A 14256-nucleotide genomic window follows, 5' to 3' on the forward strand; every position below is an offset into this window, starting at 1 on the left:
ACAGCTTTTATCTTCCTTGGCGGGAACCAGTCCATCCTGGCTTTTAATTCAAGGCTCAATGAAAGCAGAAACAGCACCTCCTCCTCCTCTTCGTCGGCTGCGCCCGCAATGGCACAGGCTGCAGTCCGCTCCTCTAGTCTGCGACAGCAACTTCATCATCCGCGACCGCGACTTCCGGCCCAGTCCCGTTGTTACAGGGCTTGGGCTGCGAGACCTTGACGTTTGCCTTGGCCTTCTCCTGACTCTCCACAAATCTGGCCCAGTACTCAGGGTCAGCCTCTCGGCAGGCGTCCACAATCCTTTGCCTGTGCTCCTGGAACACCTTCACGGCGCCCTTCTCTTCCCGTAGCTTGTTGATCTCAACATCATCGAGCTCGTCAATTAGCTCGTTGAATATGCGCACCTGGTGCGGGTCCTTCTCCAGTTCTTCGAAGCCTGCCGATGACAGCAGTTGGTATTGCTCCGCCGTCATCCATCCGGAGCGGAACTGGTGGCCTGACCGCAGCGCGCGGCCTTCTTCGCGATCGAGGGCCAGGGACGACAGCGACAGGTTGGAGCTGCTTCGAGCTAGGCTGCGCTGCACCTCCAGGTCATCCTCGGCATCGGATCCTCCTGCAACGTGCTCTGGCTCTGCTTCGGCAGACGACAGAGAATTGCGAGTAGTGATCTTCTCGAGCTGGTTGTCCGGCGGCGGAATCGATATACCACTGTCTGCCGCCTCTTTCGTCTCTGGAAACTCGTCCTCAAACCGCTTGATGATGCCATCCAGAGTTCTTTGCAGAAACAGCAGGCGCTGGTAAGTGCCCCGCTCTTCGGTGGACTGGTCTGCCATGTTCTTTGCCTTGGTGAGAGCAGGCTCCAGACGGTGCCGAATTTTCCTTGCGCTGAGGAGCAAGTGCTTTGACACATCCTTCGCCTTTCCGCCTGGCAGTTGCGGCCTCGGCTGCGGGACGCCGGTCTCGAAATCTCGCACGAATTCACCGGAGTTTCTCCTCGACGCAACTCCGCGATTGTCCAGACAGCAAGCCAGCGCCTTAGCAACACCTGTACCACCGACGATGTAGTCATCGTCAGGTGCGACCTCCTCGTCATCTGTGTCGGGCGCCATGACATCATGCCCAACGAGATGTTGGATCACATCTGGATATTCTGGATCCTTGGCGCCATGTGCCAAAGCTTCCTCAAGGGCTGATCCACCGTCCCTCAGTGGCAGTCGCTCCATGTTTCGCAGACAGTAGGCCACAATCTGCTTCGCCAGAGCCTTCACGATCTCGCCAGACCTTTCGGTGGGCACATCAATGTCCACAGAGACGAGGCTGGGGGATATTCTCGTAGCAGCCAACAGAGAAGCGTACAGCGCAGACGCTTCTTCCTGTGTTTCCTCTGTGCTCGCATCTGCCAGTTTCGTAAGTTCTGGATTCTCCAGGAAACTGATATGAGCTATCGATTTCATTTCCGGAATGACTTCGGCGAGGGCAATGACCTGCTCGGAGCTGAGTGAACAATCGCTTAGATGTACTCTTTTCACAGTCTCCATCTTTGGCAAGTATCTATTATTATTCGCGGTCAGTGAAATGTTTTTGCGAATGTAGACAGGTCTAGATGGACATACCTTCTCAGAACCCCGACCGCGCTAGGGTCCGAGTCAAAGAGTGACTGGTTGTGCGAAAGATCAAGGAATCGAAAATTCGAGAGCTTGTATAGGTGTGGCAGTAGTTTGCACAGCGAGGCTGGCTTGAGATTGCACTCAGCCAAGCTAAGCGCCCATAGTGCGTTGGACTCATCGATGGCGCCGCCAATGATCTCGCACTGCTCGCGCAAGTCGTTACCACCCAAATCCAGAGCCTCGCATTTGCCACTGGTGAGATATCTCTTGATGTGCTCGAGACCATCAGTGTCGAGGTCAAGGTGCGCAAGACCAAGTCTGCGGACACCGCACTGCATTATGCCGTCAAGAATCTGGCCGAGTTGGGCGTGGTTCAGTCCGATGTTGCTCAGGTTAATCATTTCAAGAGTCGATCCTGCCAGTCTTTCACCAACCGACTTGGCGAACAGAGCGCTGATGTCTAACGGGGCCCTCTTCTCTTCATGAAGGTGGAAATGGTGAATGTGCCCGTTCGCCGTTGGCTGCTGCGGTGGCTTGGGAAACGGAATCTCTGCCAGATCCAGGCTGACGATGGATTTGCACATGTAGAGGAACAAGCAGAGATGCTTCCAGCCTTCGGGTCCGATTTTGTTGTTCTTCAGCACCAGTCTCTCGACCACGCCTCCTTGCTCAACAAGCCCATCAGCGGAAATTATTGGTCGTTTCCTGGGGGCACCACTGCTGGTCTTTCTGGCAGCAAGGAGACCGGCCAGTACGACTCTCAACCCCTCGTCATTGAGACCACAGTTTTCTAGTATTACCTCCTTCACCGGCACGACAGCCAGGTAGTCTCCCAAAGTAACGAGATCTGCAAGTTGCATCCAGTACCCACTGAGGTCCAGCTTCTCAACGACACCGGCCGGCGTGGAGTTTGTGGGTGCCATGAGCTGCTCGGTGATCTTCTTGAGGATAGGTGTCTCCCTGAGCTGACAACATCTCCTATAGATGCGCACTGGGTTCGTTGTGGGGACAGCCTGGACCTTGGGAGTGGTCGGGGCTGACGGTTCGGAAGTATCGGTGTCAAGGTGCAGCTCCAGAGGGACTTGCCCGTTGGCTTCGGCGAGTTTCCGCTTCTTATCCTTCCTCGCTTTCCTCTCTTCCTCGCTCCTCTTCTTTTTCTCCTTCTTTTTCGTGGATGTGCTGGTGTCGGTGGGAGGCGGGTTGTCGGTATTAGCAGAGACGTCCTTGTTTTCTGTACCTTCTTTCTCAGGCTCCTTTGGTAGTTTCTCCCCCGAGACCTCGACGGTACCATCCTGCTCCTTCTGTTCCTCGACAGCCTTGGGATTCTTCAGCGCCTCGCCCTCACCCTTCTCAGCGAGCTTTCGCTTCTCGGGCTTCCCGGTGGCACACACCTTGGGCGAAGGAGACGCCTCAGCATCGGAATATTTGGGCATCGGCGCTATTTCCACGTCGACACAAAATGCCACCCTCCGCAGCTTGGATTGGTGCAGTTCCTCCAAAGGACATCGCTCCCGGTGCTGATCGACGTTCAATACCTTCCTCTCAACCAGTCCATGGTTGTTGGCTCCCTTTAGAGGAGGGCCCAACTGCCCAGAGTTCGACGATAATCTGCGCAATACATGCAGTATGCCAGTCTGTCCGGACCTGGGCGGGGCAGGTGTGTATGGGCCCTCTCCTTGGTGTTTAGCTGCATGCTGGAGGACTGCGTTCTTGGCTGGCGTGATCTTGGGGACGGAGATCTCAGCATCTTTGGTCGGGGTGTTGTTGGCTTGTGGCGGGCTTTGAAGCCCGCTGCCCGAGAACTTCTGCGATATGTTGGAAAACCACGAGGGTCTTCTCGTCGGCGATGCGCTGGCTGCCACACCATTCTTCTCGTTGATCGAGTTTCCCCTTTCCCTGGTGAACCCGGGACGAGGGGGTATTTGCTTTGGTAGTGTACCATTTGTTTTCGGTGCTGGGTCTGTGTGGCCATTCGCATCGCGTGCCTCCCTGACCGGACTCGAGGCGGGCGAATCCCGGGGAGACTGGTCCGGGGGAGCAGGGAAGGTGGATCGACGAGTAGGCTGCGTTCGGTCTGCGAATTTTTGGATTCAGTGTCAGCTCCGCCAACCCAACATGAGTGTTTTGTGAACAGGCGACACAGCAATTTGGCAGTTCATGGGGATCGCGGGCAAGTGCAGAAAACCTACCTTTCGGGGTTCCGTGGTGGGCCATCCACGAGACGTCGACGCCGGTTATCTGCTCCATGATGTTTCCGCGCAGATACGACAGCCACACGAGAGTCGGACGGTTGGAGCGGATATTGTGGATATGATGAGGGCAATTGAGTTTCAAGCCCAGGGGGATTCGGTGACTTCTAGCAACGGACTCCTCGTGCAGGCGCGCGGCGGCAGAAGGCCGGAGGTCAGACTCGGACTGGAGCGCAATAGCTTAAACCACGCTGGGAGGGTCTGATCACAGGCGGGGTTTGGCGGCCATGGTGTTAGTGAGGGTGGGAGATGATGTCCTCTGCCAGGGCGTTTCAAAGGGATGTATGTGGACGGAGCAGTGGGTGTGTGTGGAATTGGAACAGTAAGGCCTGGGCGAGGAGGAGGAGGGCGCGATATGTTTTGGCCGTTGGCGAATTCCCGGTTGCGGGCTTATTACTGATTTGATACTTTGTACTGTACTGCGTAATATGGTACAGTAAGGTGAGGTGAGCAGCGGGAGAGGCGAGGCGAGGCGAGGCAAGGCAAGGGTACCAGGTGCAGGTGCCAGGTGCCAGGTGGGTCGGGGGTTTCTGGAGGGTGGTGAGTGGATGGCTCGCAGGGCGAAAAGGAGTCGGGTGCTGCCCGTATGCCACAGGCCAGAGGCCACAGGCCCCTACGTACAGCAGGCTAGGCTAGGCTAGGTACAGTACTGTACTCGGACATGCCAGGTATGGGTTGTGTGAGTGCAGCACAGTGTGATTCTGATTATGTTGATTCGTAATATTGCTTTGCTGAGCTCGGTGAGCGAGAGCGCGGCGAGCCATGCCCGGGCACAGGCTGAGACGGGATGAGTAATTTACATAGTACGCCATACTGTGCCCATGTAATATTGACTGATTGACTTCCCGCCGACGATATCTGCTGAGTTTATTGCAAAGGATACGGGGAGTTCGGCCGTCAAAAGTAGACGAGTATAGGATTGACTGGGCATCCCCAATACTGTCCATGCCCATGCCAGGTTCGTCTCCATCTACCAGTATCATGGGATGGGGAAGAAAGGCGCTACCTGGATGGCTTGGGTGACCTGGGATGGGCTCACTAACCGGACACTGACTGCTCGCCAGACCATCCCTTGCTGGGTCTGGCCAGCCAGACACCCGGACATCCAGACAGCGACAGGAGTGAGTGAGCGATATGATGTGCCTTTCTGGAGTAGGCATAGCCCGCCACAACCAGGGCCAGCCAGAGCCAGCCAGGTCGTTCGCACGACGTCACACAGTTGGATGGCTTGTGGATTGGGAGGGGACCAGCTCCTCCATCCATCCAGCCCGTCCAGCACGCAAGACATGCCCCGGCTGCCCTCTTCAACAATGTCCCCAGTTTTTGGACCCCTCCCTCAGAAAGACATCGGTCGTTTAGCGCCCTCCCTAGCGCTACCAACCTGCCCCAAAGTCCCCAGCAGTCCTGGCAGTCAGAGTGCACCCCAAGAGAGTCAAGACGCTAGCTGCCACCACAAGGAGCACAGTCGAAGCATCTAGGTCCATCTTCGTCAGACCTCTTTTCTCTGTCTGTCTCTGTGATGGCCGGTCTGTGTTGGTAATCCATCCATCCAGTCTCTCACGCCACCTGCCAGAAGCACTATGATGTAGTCGTCTAGTAGCAGGAAGTGGCCCATGCCATCGCATCGCATGCACATCGCATCGCATCGCGGAAAACCGGGACCACAATAAAAAAAAAGATGAACAATCCAACTGAGCCGCGGCTGCAAATCGAGATCCACGCTGCACTGTCCTGTTTGAGGTGCTAATTGCCTCGTACGACACTCCCATCTCATCTGATCTTGACGCAGACGAAAGGGTAACCACAGCACAGCATTTTTTTCCCCCAGCCCTGCCACGCCTGCCACGCCTGCCTCCTCACCGCCGACCTCCGCCCGTCGTGCATCGTGACTGCGTGACAAGGAGACCCAAGGGCCAAGAGGGTCACGAGCTCAGCCCACCCGTTCAGGGCATTGCTCCGCTCCGTACACCAAGTATTTACTTTCTTCACCAAAAGGTCCTGTTCCGCCCCGGCGGCCGTTTCCCTTGCCGGCCAGCAGAAACAAGCAACCAATTGATTCCAAATTGAAACGCTGCCCCAAACAGCACCGAATGAATCAACACTTGACAAACAGCTTAGAAATCCAATAATGGCACACTTGAATGCAGCTGACGGGGGGTTTTTGAGGGGGATGGCCGACCCGGGAGTGAGATCTCTCTTCTCGAAAGCTAGTGCGGAATATATAGCGCCCTAGCCGCGCGCGCTCACCTCTCACACGCATCTTCATCAACACCACAGTGCTGCTGCTGCTGCTGGCCTGGGGTCCTGGGCCTTCGCCTCCCTCCTCCTGAATTAATCACACTCGCACGGGCGGGCGGGCACACGAACCCGCCCCAAACCACCGGTAGATCCGAGGACGAACACCAAGAGCACCACCACCGGGAAGTATCCTCGGCTGTTCGGAGTCCAAGCCATACCAAAACAGCCCCAACTCAAATTTCATCCCCCGTCCCCGGAGATCCCTCTCCCATTTTGCTTGAACCCCATCGGACCCATCGGGGCTCCGTCCTCTTATTCTATTATTTGCCTAGCCCATTGGATTTGCTTGCCCTCTCACTGTGTATATTAAGCCTCGTGATGGAAACCTACGCCGAGTCAGGCCTGCTTAGGATTCGCCATGCGTGTCAATGCAGCAGAGTCACGGTGCTCGAGGCAGGGCTCAGGGGGAGGTTAGAGCATAGCGGAACAACCCAGCCAGAGAGGCCGCGCGGGCTGTGAGAGGGCAGAAAAGCCAAGCCATGAGACCACGTTATTCTTGGTTCTTGTCAGATCAGTGCAGGCGCGAAGCATGACTTCTACATGAGTGTGTATCACTGGGCTGCAGAGTCAATGTGCGCTACTGCAGGTCGCATCCATTTGACACATCCTTCCCATATGGCAGACCAGTCGACGGTTCAAGCCAACTGCCGTCGCCTGCTGCGGACGAATACCGTCAAGAAGAATTGCATGTCACTTGATGATGGGAAACCGATGGTGTCGGATGTTAATGAGCTGGAGGAGGCCCAAAGCAAGGGTGGCTAGAACTTTTGATTGTTTTTCCCTAGACCCGAACCCTTGAAGACAACCCTTCCATTGAGCAACGCCGTTTCCATCCTGACCTTTTCCTGGTCTTTCCCGCTTTCAGAGACAAGTCATATGCGAGTAGTCATTTTTGGATATCAAGAGGCAAGAGACTGCTTAGTCCGAGCGGAGCTCAGCAATCTTGGCCTGGACACGCGCCTTCTTCTCATCGTAGCTGAGCTTCTTGTTGCGGAACTTCTTGGACTCGGCCTTCCACTCGTCCTTGCTCTTCTTGGGAGCGTCGCTCTCGTACTTCTTGAATGGGTCCTCACGGATGGCCTTGTGGGCCTCGGTGTACAGGTCCTCAACACCATCAGCCTCAATGTCGTCGTCAATGTACTTCTGGAACTGGCTCTTGTAGCGCTCCTCGTCGTCGTCGGCAAGGGTCTCCATGTACTCGGCGACGTGGCCTCCGTAGATGTACTTGCGGAGGGTGTCGGCGTCGAGCTCCTTGGACTCGATGTCGTAACCAGGGAAACGGTTCTCGGAGTGGGGGACGAAGATGCCACCGTCGGAAGCACCCTTGAGGGCACCGAAGACACGGGCACCAGTGGAGGTACGGGCAAGACCGACGTCGAGGTTGGCCTTGAAGGGGCGGCGCTCGCCGTCGTCTGTCTCAGCAGCCTCGGTCAGGGTGAACTCTCCATCGGCCTCCTCGACACCAGTGAAGGTCTCGTCAATGCCGAGCTTCTTGAGGGCACGGCGGGCGATCAGGAGACCGGTGGCGTAGGCAGCGGCCCAGTTGGTCAGACCGTGCTCGATACCGTAGGCACGGAGCTCGTGGGCGTAGGCAGAGACGAAGACCTTGTCACCGGTGATCTCAGAGGAGACGATCTGCCTGTAATCACAACCTTTGTTAGCCGTCTGTCCCAGACGTCTTCTCGTCGGGGAGCTGGGTGTACGCACAGGATGATGTCCCGGTTGGTGAAGCGGACGACCAGGCGGTACTTGGGAGCATTGTACTTGTTCTTGGCCTGGGTGATCAGACGCTTGCGGGCATAGTAGTCGGTCTTGCCAGCTCTTCTGCGCTTGTACTTGGTCTGGAAGCGACTGCAGAGGAGGTCAGTATTTTCCGCTGGCGTGCTTGACGACGCATTCCATGTTGTTTGCAAGACTCATCATGTGGAGAATCAGTAACTCACCTGTAGTACGCGCTGCTCTTCACAAGCTTGTGGAAAGGCTGCGATTATCCCATCGAGTCAGCAATTTGCGCTTCAGATTGTTCTCCTCCATCCGAAGCATCTTGCATTGACTCTCATTCCCGAAGAACAGAACTCGAGAGGGCCTCGAGAACGGATTTGTGTTGTCGACTCACCATTTTGACGACTGCTTGGGCTGGGTGTCCGAAGTTGTCGTTGGTTGATTGTCGTGGTCTGAGACGGGGATCACAGAGGCGGGCAGAGAAATCGCAAACCTTTTTGCCGTCTGGTTTGTGGAGGAGAAACCCTACCCCACGCTATTGGCTGGCTTCCCCAGCAGTGGGTCATAGGAGTGTTACTTGGGTCGGGGACGTTATCGCCCGCTTATCGCCCATCGGCCGTCCTCCCACCACTACCATGTAACCGAGCCGAGGTTGAATCATGCCCCCAAGCCCGCTCTCTGGGAGTATGTTCAGTCTCGTATCTCATCATCAAATCAATACCACCAGAATTGTATTCACTGTGACTACCGGTGGGTTCTACTGCTTGAATGCAATACAGCCATACTAAGAACTGCTTGAATACCAAGTATGCTGCCTGAGGAGCAACCAGTGGAGTATATACTTGAAGGAATTGATGCAGAGATGGGGGTCCAGCCCAAAGTCATACTCTTCGACATTGGCGGCGTCGTCGTAAGTCATGATGGTTACGATCCTAACATCAATCCCAAGTTCTTTCACTGCTTCATTGGCTGTCATCACTTTCACTTGCTCGAAAGTTTACGGCCTTAATTCACATGGAAACTGTCTGTTTGCAAAGCCGTGGTTCCCTGACTGGGCTAACATGTATTAGGTTGTCTCTCCATTCCAGTCTATTCTTGACTATGAGCTCGGCCTCGGTATTCCTCCAGGTTGGATAAACTACTCTATTTCCAAAACATCCCCCGATGGCTTCTGGCACCGCTTAGAAAGGGGCGAAATTCCCTTGGACGCCGCCTTCATAGAGGGATTTTCCAAGGACCTGCACTCTCCGGAGCTGTGGAAAGCGTTCTACGAGGACCAACGGGCCAAAGACCCACGCCTACCGGAGCTGACACCCCCTGTGCCTGCTCTCGACGCAGACTTCCTGTTCAATGACATGATGTCCTCCGCTGTCCATCCCGACCCGTGGGTGTCTCCAGCCTTGAAGAACCTCAAGGCTAGCGGGAAGTACGTCCTTGCCGCACTGAGTAACACTGTTATTTTCCCTCCAGGACACAAGCTCTATCGGCCAGACATCGCTTCAGACCCGGTTAAAAGCATATTCGACGTCTTCGTGTCATCTGCCCATGTCGGTCTGAGGAAGCCTGACCCTAGGATATATGAGCTTGCAGTGCGCGAAGTGGACAAATTCGCCAGAGAAAATGCGGACTCGCCCAGGGGGAGAGAACTGGGCTGGGCAGATGGGATCACCCCAGGCGACATTGTTTTCCTCGATGATATTGGCCAGAATTTGAAAGCAGCCAGTAAGGCAGGGTTTCGAACGATCAAGGTCAATCTGGGCAGGGCCTATGAAGCCGTGGAAGAGCTGGAGGGCATCACCGGTTTGGCACTTGCTGGTGATCACCCAAAAATTCCAATAAAGCCGAAGATAAAGACTGCTAGCCGAGCGAAGATATAGAACAATCGAGAATAGATTCCGAAGCAGCCAATCTTGCTTACTGAGGCGCTCGTGCAATGTACACGTACGACGCGTCGACGCTCTCGACCTTCCCATTCACCGCTATCCTTTCCCACTCCTCCCGGAACAACGGCTTCGCATTGGCCTTGAATGATTCCGAGGCAACATTCTGCGCCAGGCTGCCATTCATAAAATACTCGAACTGGTCGTCGGCCTCGTCGACCCCGTAGAATACCGACCCCTTTCCCGACTGCCTCTCCAGCTCAACTGCCTTCTCAACCGCCATCCCTTGACCTCCCAGGACCTCCTTGAATGACTCGATCGACCGTATCCACAGGCGGTTAGACGGGAACTTTACGCCCAACCTGTTCGCAGCGTGCTCAAGAACCAGGCCTGGTCGCAGGTTCCACTCGTGCGTGACATCTATCGCCATGATGCCGCCGGGCTTCAAATACTCCTTCCAATGCGCCACAACCTGCGCCGAATGCTCAAGCAGGACGAAAGCGCAGGAGCACAAGATGGCATCGAAACTGCCCTTTTCCAGCCCCGGGACCCCATCGAGGTTTGTCACGTCATGGTTGAATGTTCTGATCCGTCCGCCCAGCTCCGGCTCCTGGTTTTGTCTCTCACGGAGCTGCTCGAGCATGCCGCTCGAGACGTCCACAGCAACGATTTCTCCTTGGTCGCCTACGACCTCAGCCGCGAGAAACGCGTCCAAGCCCGTGCCGCAGCAGAGATCCAGGACTCGGTGGCCTGGCTTCAAAGGTACGAGGGCAACGAAACGCCGGGAGTAGTCTGGATGCCAGGAGTCCTCGTAATTGGAGGCACGGGTGTTGTACATTCGCTGCGCGGACTGAGATTGGGTCTCGGAGCCGAATTCTTGTGCCATCCTGTATGATGTCAATTTGCGGCCCGGGACGTGGTTTGGTTGGTAGCCGTAGACAGTTAGTCCTCCAGAAAAGATTCTGATGACAGGACAACCACTGATGTTGGTTGGTTGGTATGTTGTTGTTACTTTAGGGCCAACACTGCCTTATCATCTCGACACGCAAGGTGAGTAAGCCCGGCGGAACAGTCAAACCATGTTCTGTGAGGTTCCAGTCACGATGTACAAGCAAATCCCGCACTCGAAGTTTCTGACCGTCCCTATTGGTGGTCTGCTGAGTGAGGCAACAACTTGCGGGTCATCAGATTGCTGCTTGAAAGCTCACTCGTTGCCGCGGGCCCGGGCAAATCGTACAATTTTGCAGGCTATCACTTGCGAGACTACGAAATGAAACTCCCTAATGCATTTGATAAGTTGCAGCTTCGGTATGACGCATCTCACTGCGGGGCTTGGCGAGGCCGTGTGACACAATTGTCAACTAACGCTTTTACAAGAGCAGCAGAAACCTACACCTTAATACAGCGTTCCTGCCAGGCAGGATGGCCTGAATTTCAATATTAGGAAAAGGGCGGAAAGATTGCAACTGTAAAAGAGTTTCTCTGCTGACCAACAGGTATTCAACGAATTGTCTTGCAGTGAAAAGATCAACTTCCACCACAGCATTCCAAGCCCCCCCGAACACATGCATGCAGCCTCAGCCAGCCTCTTGAGTTTTTGTCCCACAGCATAGGAAGGGAGGAACACAACAATTTTGTATGGAATTGGCAGTATGATGTGTTGTTTTGAAAGACCAAATATGAAAGTGCCAGCGAGACTATGTGGTAGGTAGACGGGGGTATCAGGGTAATAGGGTGTCCAATCATCTTACACCATTGTTGACTCAAGCGGGCCTTCTCCGCTAAACCACACACACATCAACGTCATGGGCATAGAACAAGTTCGCACTTTACTGAAGGCGAGGAGTGAAGTCGGGCCAGATTATTACTCATTGGTGTCTAAGGGCCATGGTCTGAGACACAGACCAGCAGAGCTCCAATTCGGCATGTCCCAGCCACCACTGAACGCTTGGGCGATGAAAGGTCCATCCCGGCCTAGAGTCTCGGGCGGATTTGAATGCCCTGATATCTTCTTTTGCGGGATCCGTAGGGGCGTATTGCCATTCAGCTCAAGAATGGCCTATTGCTCCAGAGATAAGGCGAAGTGGGCTTTACTAAATCGTACACAAGGATAGTGTAAATCGTGAACTGGCTGCTGCTCTACGTAGGCTAACACAAGAGCAACGGCTTGACCTGTGTTCTCCTGTGAAAGACAATGCCAGGGACTTTATGGCATGGAAATAGTAAAGCAGGTCCAGTGCCCAGATCACCAAGCAGCCTCGCGTTACCAAATATCGGCTTGCTCAAACTCGCTCTCGGGACTTTCAGATCGCCACAGCAACACTGTCCAAGCTGGGGTGCTTTCTCATGACCCTCCCATCCGCCAGGACCCTCACCTCATGAAGCGACGAGGCCGCTGACGCCGCAGAGTGCAAACTCTCCGCATCACAATCATCCCGCCGGAAGCCCTTCCTCACAAGCCATAGCAGACTGGCGCAGACGACATAAACCACAGTCGCGACGTAGAACACCAGCGCAAGCCACCCCGCGCCCCGGGGCTTCCAATCATCGCCCAGCCCGCGCCCCAGCCCAGCCTGGAAGACGGCGCCGAAACCCACCCCGCAGCAGAGGTAGCCCGCCATCTCGCACACGGCAAGCACGCCGAACAGCCGGCCGACCGAGTCGCGGTCCACGAGCCTGGTGAGCACGGCGCGGCACAGCGACGGCAGGCCGGTGCCGAGCGTGAGGACGACGAGGCCCGCGCACGCGGTGGCGACGTTGGGCGCGCAGGCGAAGACCGCCTGGCCCGCGACCAGCAGGAGCGCCGAGATGCGCGCCAGTACTAGATCGCGGTCCTTGTCGTCCTGCCGCGATAGCAGCGCATTGCTCAGCAGGGGTAGGAAGATGAGCAGCACCAGGATGTTGAAGCCCGTCCGGACGCCCAGCACCATGCCCGTCTGTTCCAGTGTCCAGCCGAAGCGGATTGGGATGTACCGCAGCATGATGCCTATGGTCACTGTCGCGGCTGGGATCGTGAGCGAGGCGCTGGGGATGAGGACGAGGATGTCGCGAGCCTTGAGCATGCGGATCGTCGAGCTGATGGATGCGCGGCACTGAGACCTCATGGATGTGGTTTCCACAGCCTCGGGAACGGTTGTATAGAATCGGTCTGGGAGCACGGACGTGGTAGTAATGCAAGGCGTGACTTTTCTGCGGGCATTATCGAATACAATCTGCTTCGTAACGAGTGTCTCGGGTATTAGACAGATGCAAAGCCCGCCCAAGGACATAATCGCCGGCGAGGCGAGGATCGGGGCCCAGATCGAGTAAGTCATCATGGCCGAGGCAACGAATGGCGCGATGGCTTCGGCGAGGAGGACGGCGCAGATCTCAAGCTGAAAATAAGTTGCCCTGGCACCAGATTGTCAGCATTAGTCCCAAAGCTTAGAACACGTTGTGAACACGCCAGGAGCTCGCACCTCTTTTCTTCTGGTGCGACATCTGCAACAATGGCAAAGACCATAGCCTCCGCAACGGTCTCCCCTCCACCGATGAGCAAAGGCAGACACGAGAGCCAGACGGTGCGCAAGTCCCAACGCGCGTGATTCCAAGCAGCCGCTATCCACAATAGTTGAGACAAGACCATACCGAGGATGCAGAGCCCCAGGATTGGCTTGCGGCCTCGTCGATCGGCGAGCGTACCGTAGGGAAGCGCGACTAGAATGCCTAGGATCGAAAGAGGTGGGCTGTGAGCAAAGAGTCCAGAAGACAGATACGAGGAAGCCTAGTACAAACCAGGTAGGTACCCAAAAATCAAGCCGCCAGTGGAAAGAACGTTCAATTGACTCTGGACCGAGTCGACGCGGCACTTCTCCTCCGCGACCAAGCTGTCGGGGGCAAGACCGTAGCTCTTGCGGCAGATTATCTCCTGCAGCAGGCGGACCGAAGGGACGTCAGACAGGCTAGCGCCGAATTGTGTGATGAAAACGAGGAGCGCAAGGACAGCGACGACGAGTCGTGTTGACCTCTGCCTCTTGTTTGGCTTCTGCCGCTCCTGGCGGTACATTTTATAAGTTGTCACAGACGTAGCACTGTCGCCGTCGTCGAAAACAGACCTGTTCGCAGAGCTGTGGGAGCGAGCTGGCGAGAGCTGCTGAATGGCAGGCATCTTGGACAACTTGGTAATGTTCACGATCAGAGGTGAAGCGTGGACTGGCCAAACGAGCAGTGGTGCTCGGGGGCGAGGGGATCGTTGTGGAAAGGAGAAGACGGGTGCGACCTGCTGCTCAAAGTTATGTTTGTCCTTTGTGAGACGTCGGCGCAACCTCATTCAACATAAAACGTTAATGTATCAATAAAGCCTGCGGTGTAGCAAATTATTGGCGGGGTGCACTTGTGAGAGTTTCCAAAGGAGATGCATCTGATCGAGACCGGCACCGTATGTACCAGTGAATGGAGACATGCTAGACTCTGACCTATTCAAAAGCGACAGGGAACAATTGAGCCATTGATGACCCTTCCT

General features: G+C 55.5%; 5 protein-coding genes across 5 annotated transcripts; 1 reads left to right on the forward strand and 4 right to left on the reverse strand.

Annotated features, from left to right (window-relative positions):
• Positions 1-133: 133 nt before the first annotated feature.
• Positions 134-3853, reverse strand: J7T55_013361 (uncharacterized protein; the record flags this gene model as incomplete). The annotated part of the gene is made up of 3 exons (XM_053141149.1): positions 134-1493; positions 1613-3680; positions 3796-3853. 3 exons carry the CDS (start codon positions 3851-3853, stop codon positions 134-136), a joined length of 3486 nt encoding a protein of 1161 aa, XP_052995704.1.
• A 3218-nt stretch (positions 3854-7071) lies between these two features.
• On the reverse strand, positions 7072-8272 carry J7T55_013362 (60s ribosomal protein l5; the record flags this gene model as incomplete). The annotated part of the gene is made up of 4 exons (XM_053141150.1): positions 7072-7792; positions 7861-8004; positions 8097-8134; positions 8270-8272. 4 exons carry the CDS (start codon positions 8270-8272, stop codon positions 7072-7074), a joined length of 906 nt encoding a protein of 301 aa, XP_052995705.1.
• Positions 8273-8737: 465 nt separating this feature from the next.
• Positions 8738-9752, forward strand: J7T55_013363 (haloacid dehalogenase-like hydrolase; the record flags this gene model as incomplete). Its single annotated transcript, XM_053141152.1, has 2 exons — positions 8738-8785; positions 8946-9752. 2 exons carry the CDS (start codon positions 8738-8740, stop codon positions 9750-9752), a joined length of 855 nt encoding a protein of 284 aa, XP_052995706.1.
• Positions 9753-9789: 37 nt separating this feature from the next.
• Positions 9790-10641, reverse strand: J7T55_013364 (l-isoaspartate(d-aspartate) o-methyltransferase; the record flags this gene model as incomplete). The annotated part of the gene is made up of 1 exon (XM_053141153.1): positions 9790-10641. One exon carries the CDS (start codon positions 10639-10641, stop codon positions 9790-9792), a length of 852 nt encoding a protein of 283 aa, XP_052995707.1.
• Positions 10642-12058: 1417 nt separating this feature from the next.
• J7T55_013365 (uncharacterized protein) lies at positions 12059-13902 on the reverse strand (the record flags this gene model as incomplete). The annotated part of the gene is made up of 3 exons (XM_053141154.1): positions 12059-13145; positions 13214-13460; positions 13530-13902. 3 exons carry the CDS (start codon positions 13900-13902, stop codon positions 12059-12061), a joined length of 1707 nt encoding a protein of 568 aa, XP_052995708.1.
• Between the last annotated feature and the right edge of the window lie 354 nt (positions 13903-14256).

This window comes from Diaporthe amygdali, assembly GCF_026229845.1.
Source record: "Diaporthe amygdali strain CAA958 chromosome Unknown NODE_8_length_1307975_cov_65_857355, whole genome shotgun sequence".
NCBI lineage: Eukaryota > Fungi > Ascomycota > Sordariomycetes > Diaporthales > Diaporthaceae > Diaporthe > Diaporthe amygdali.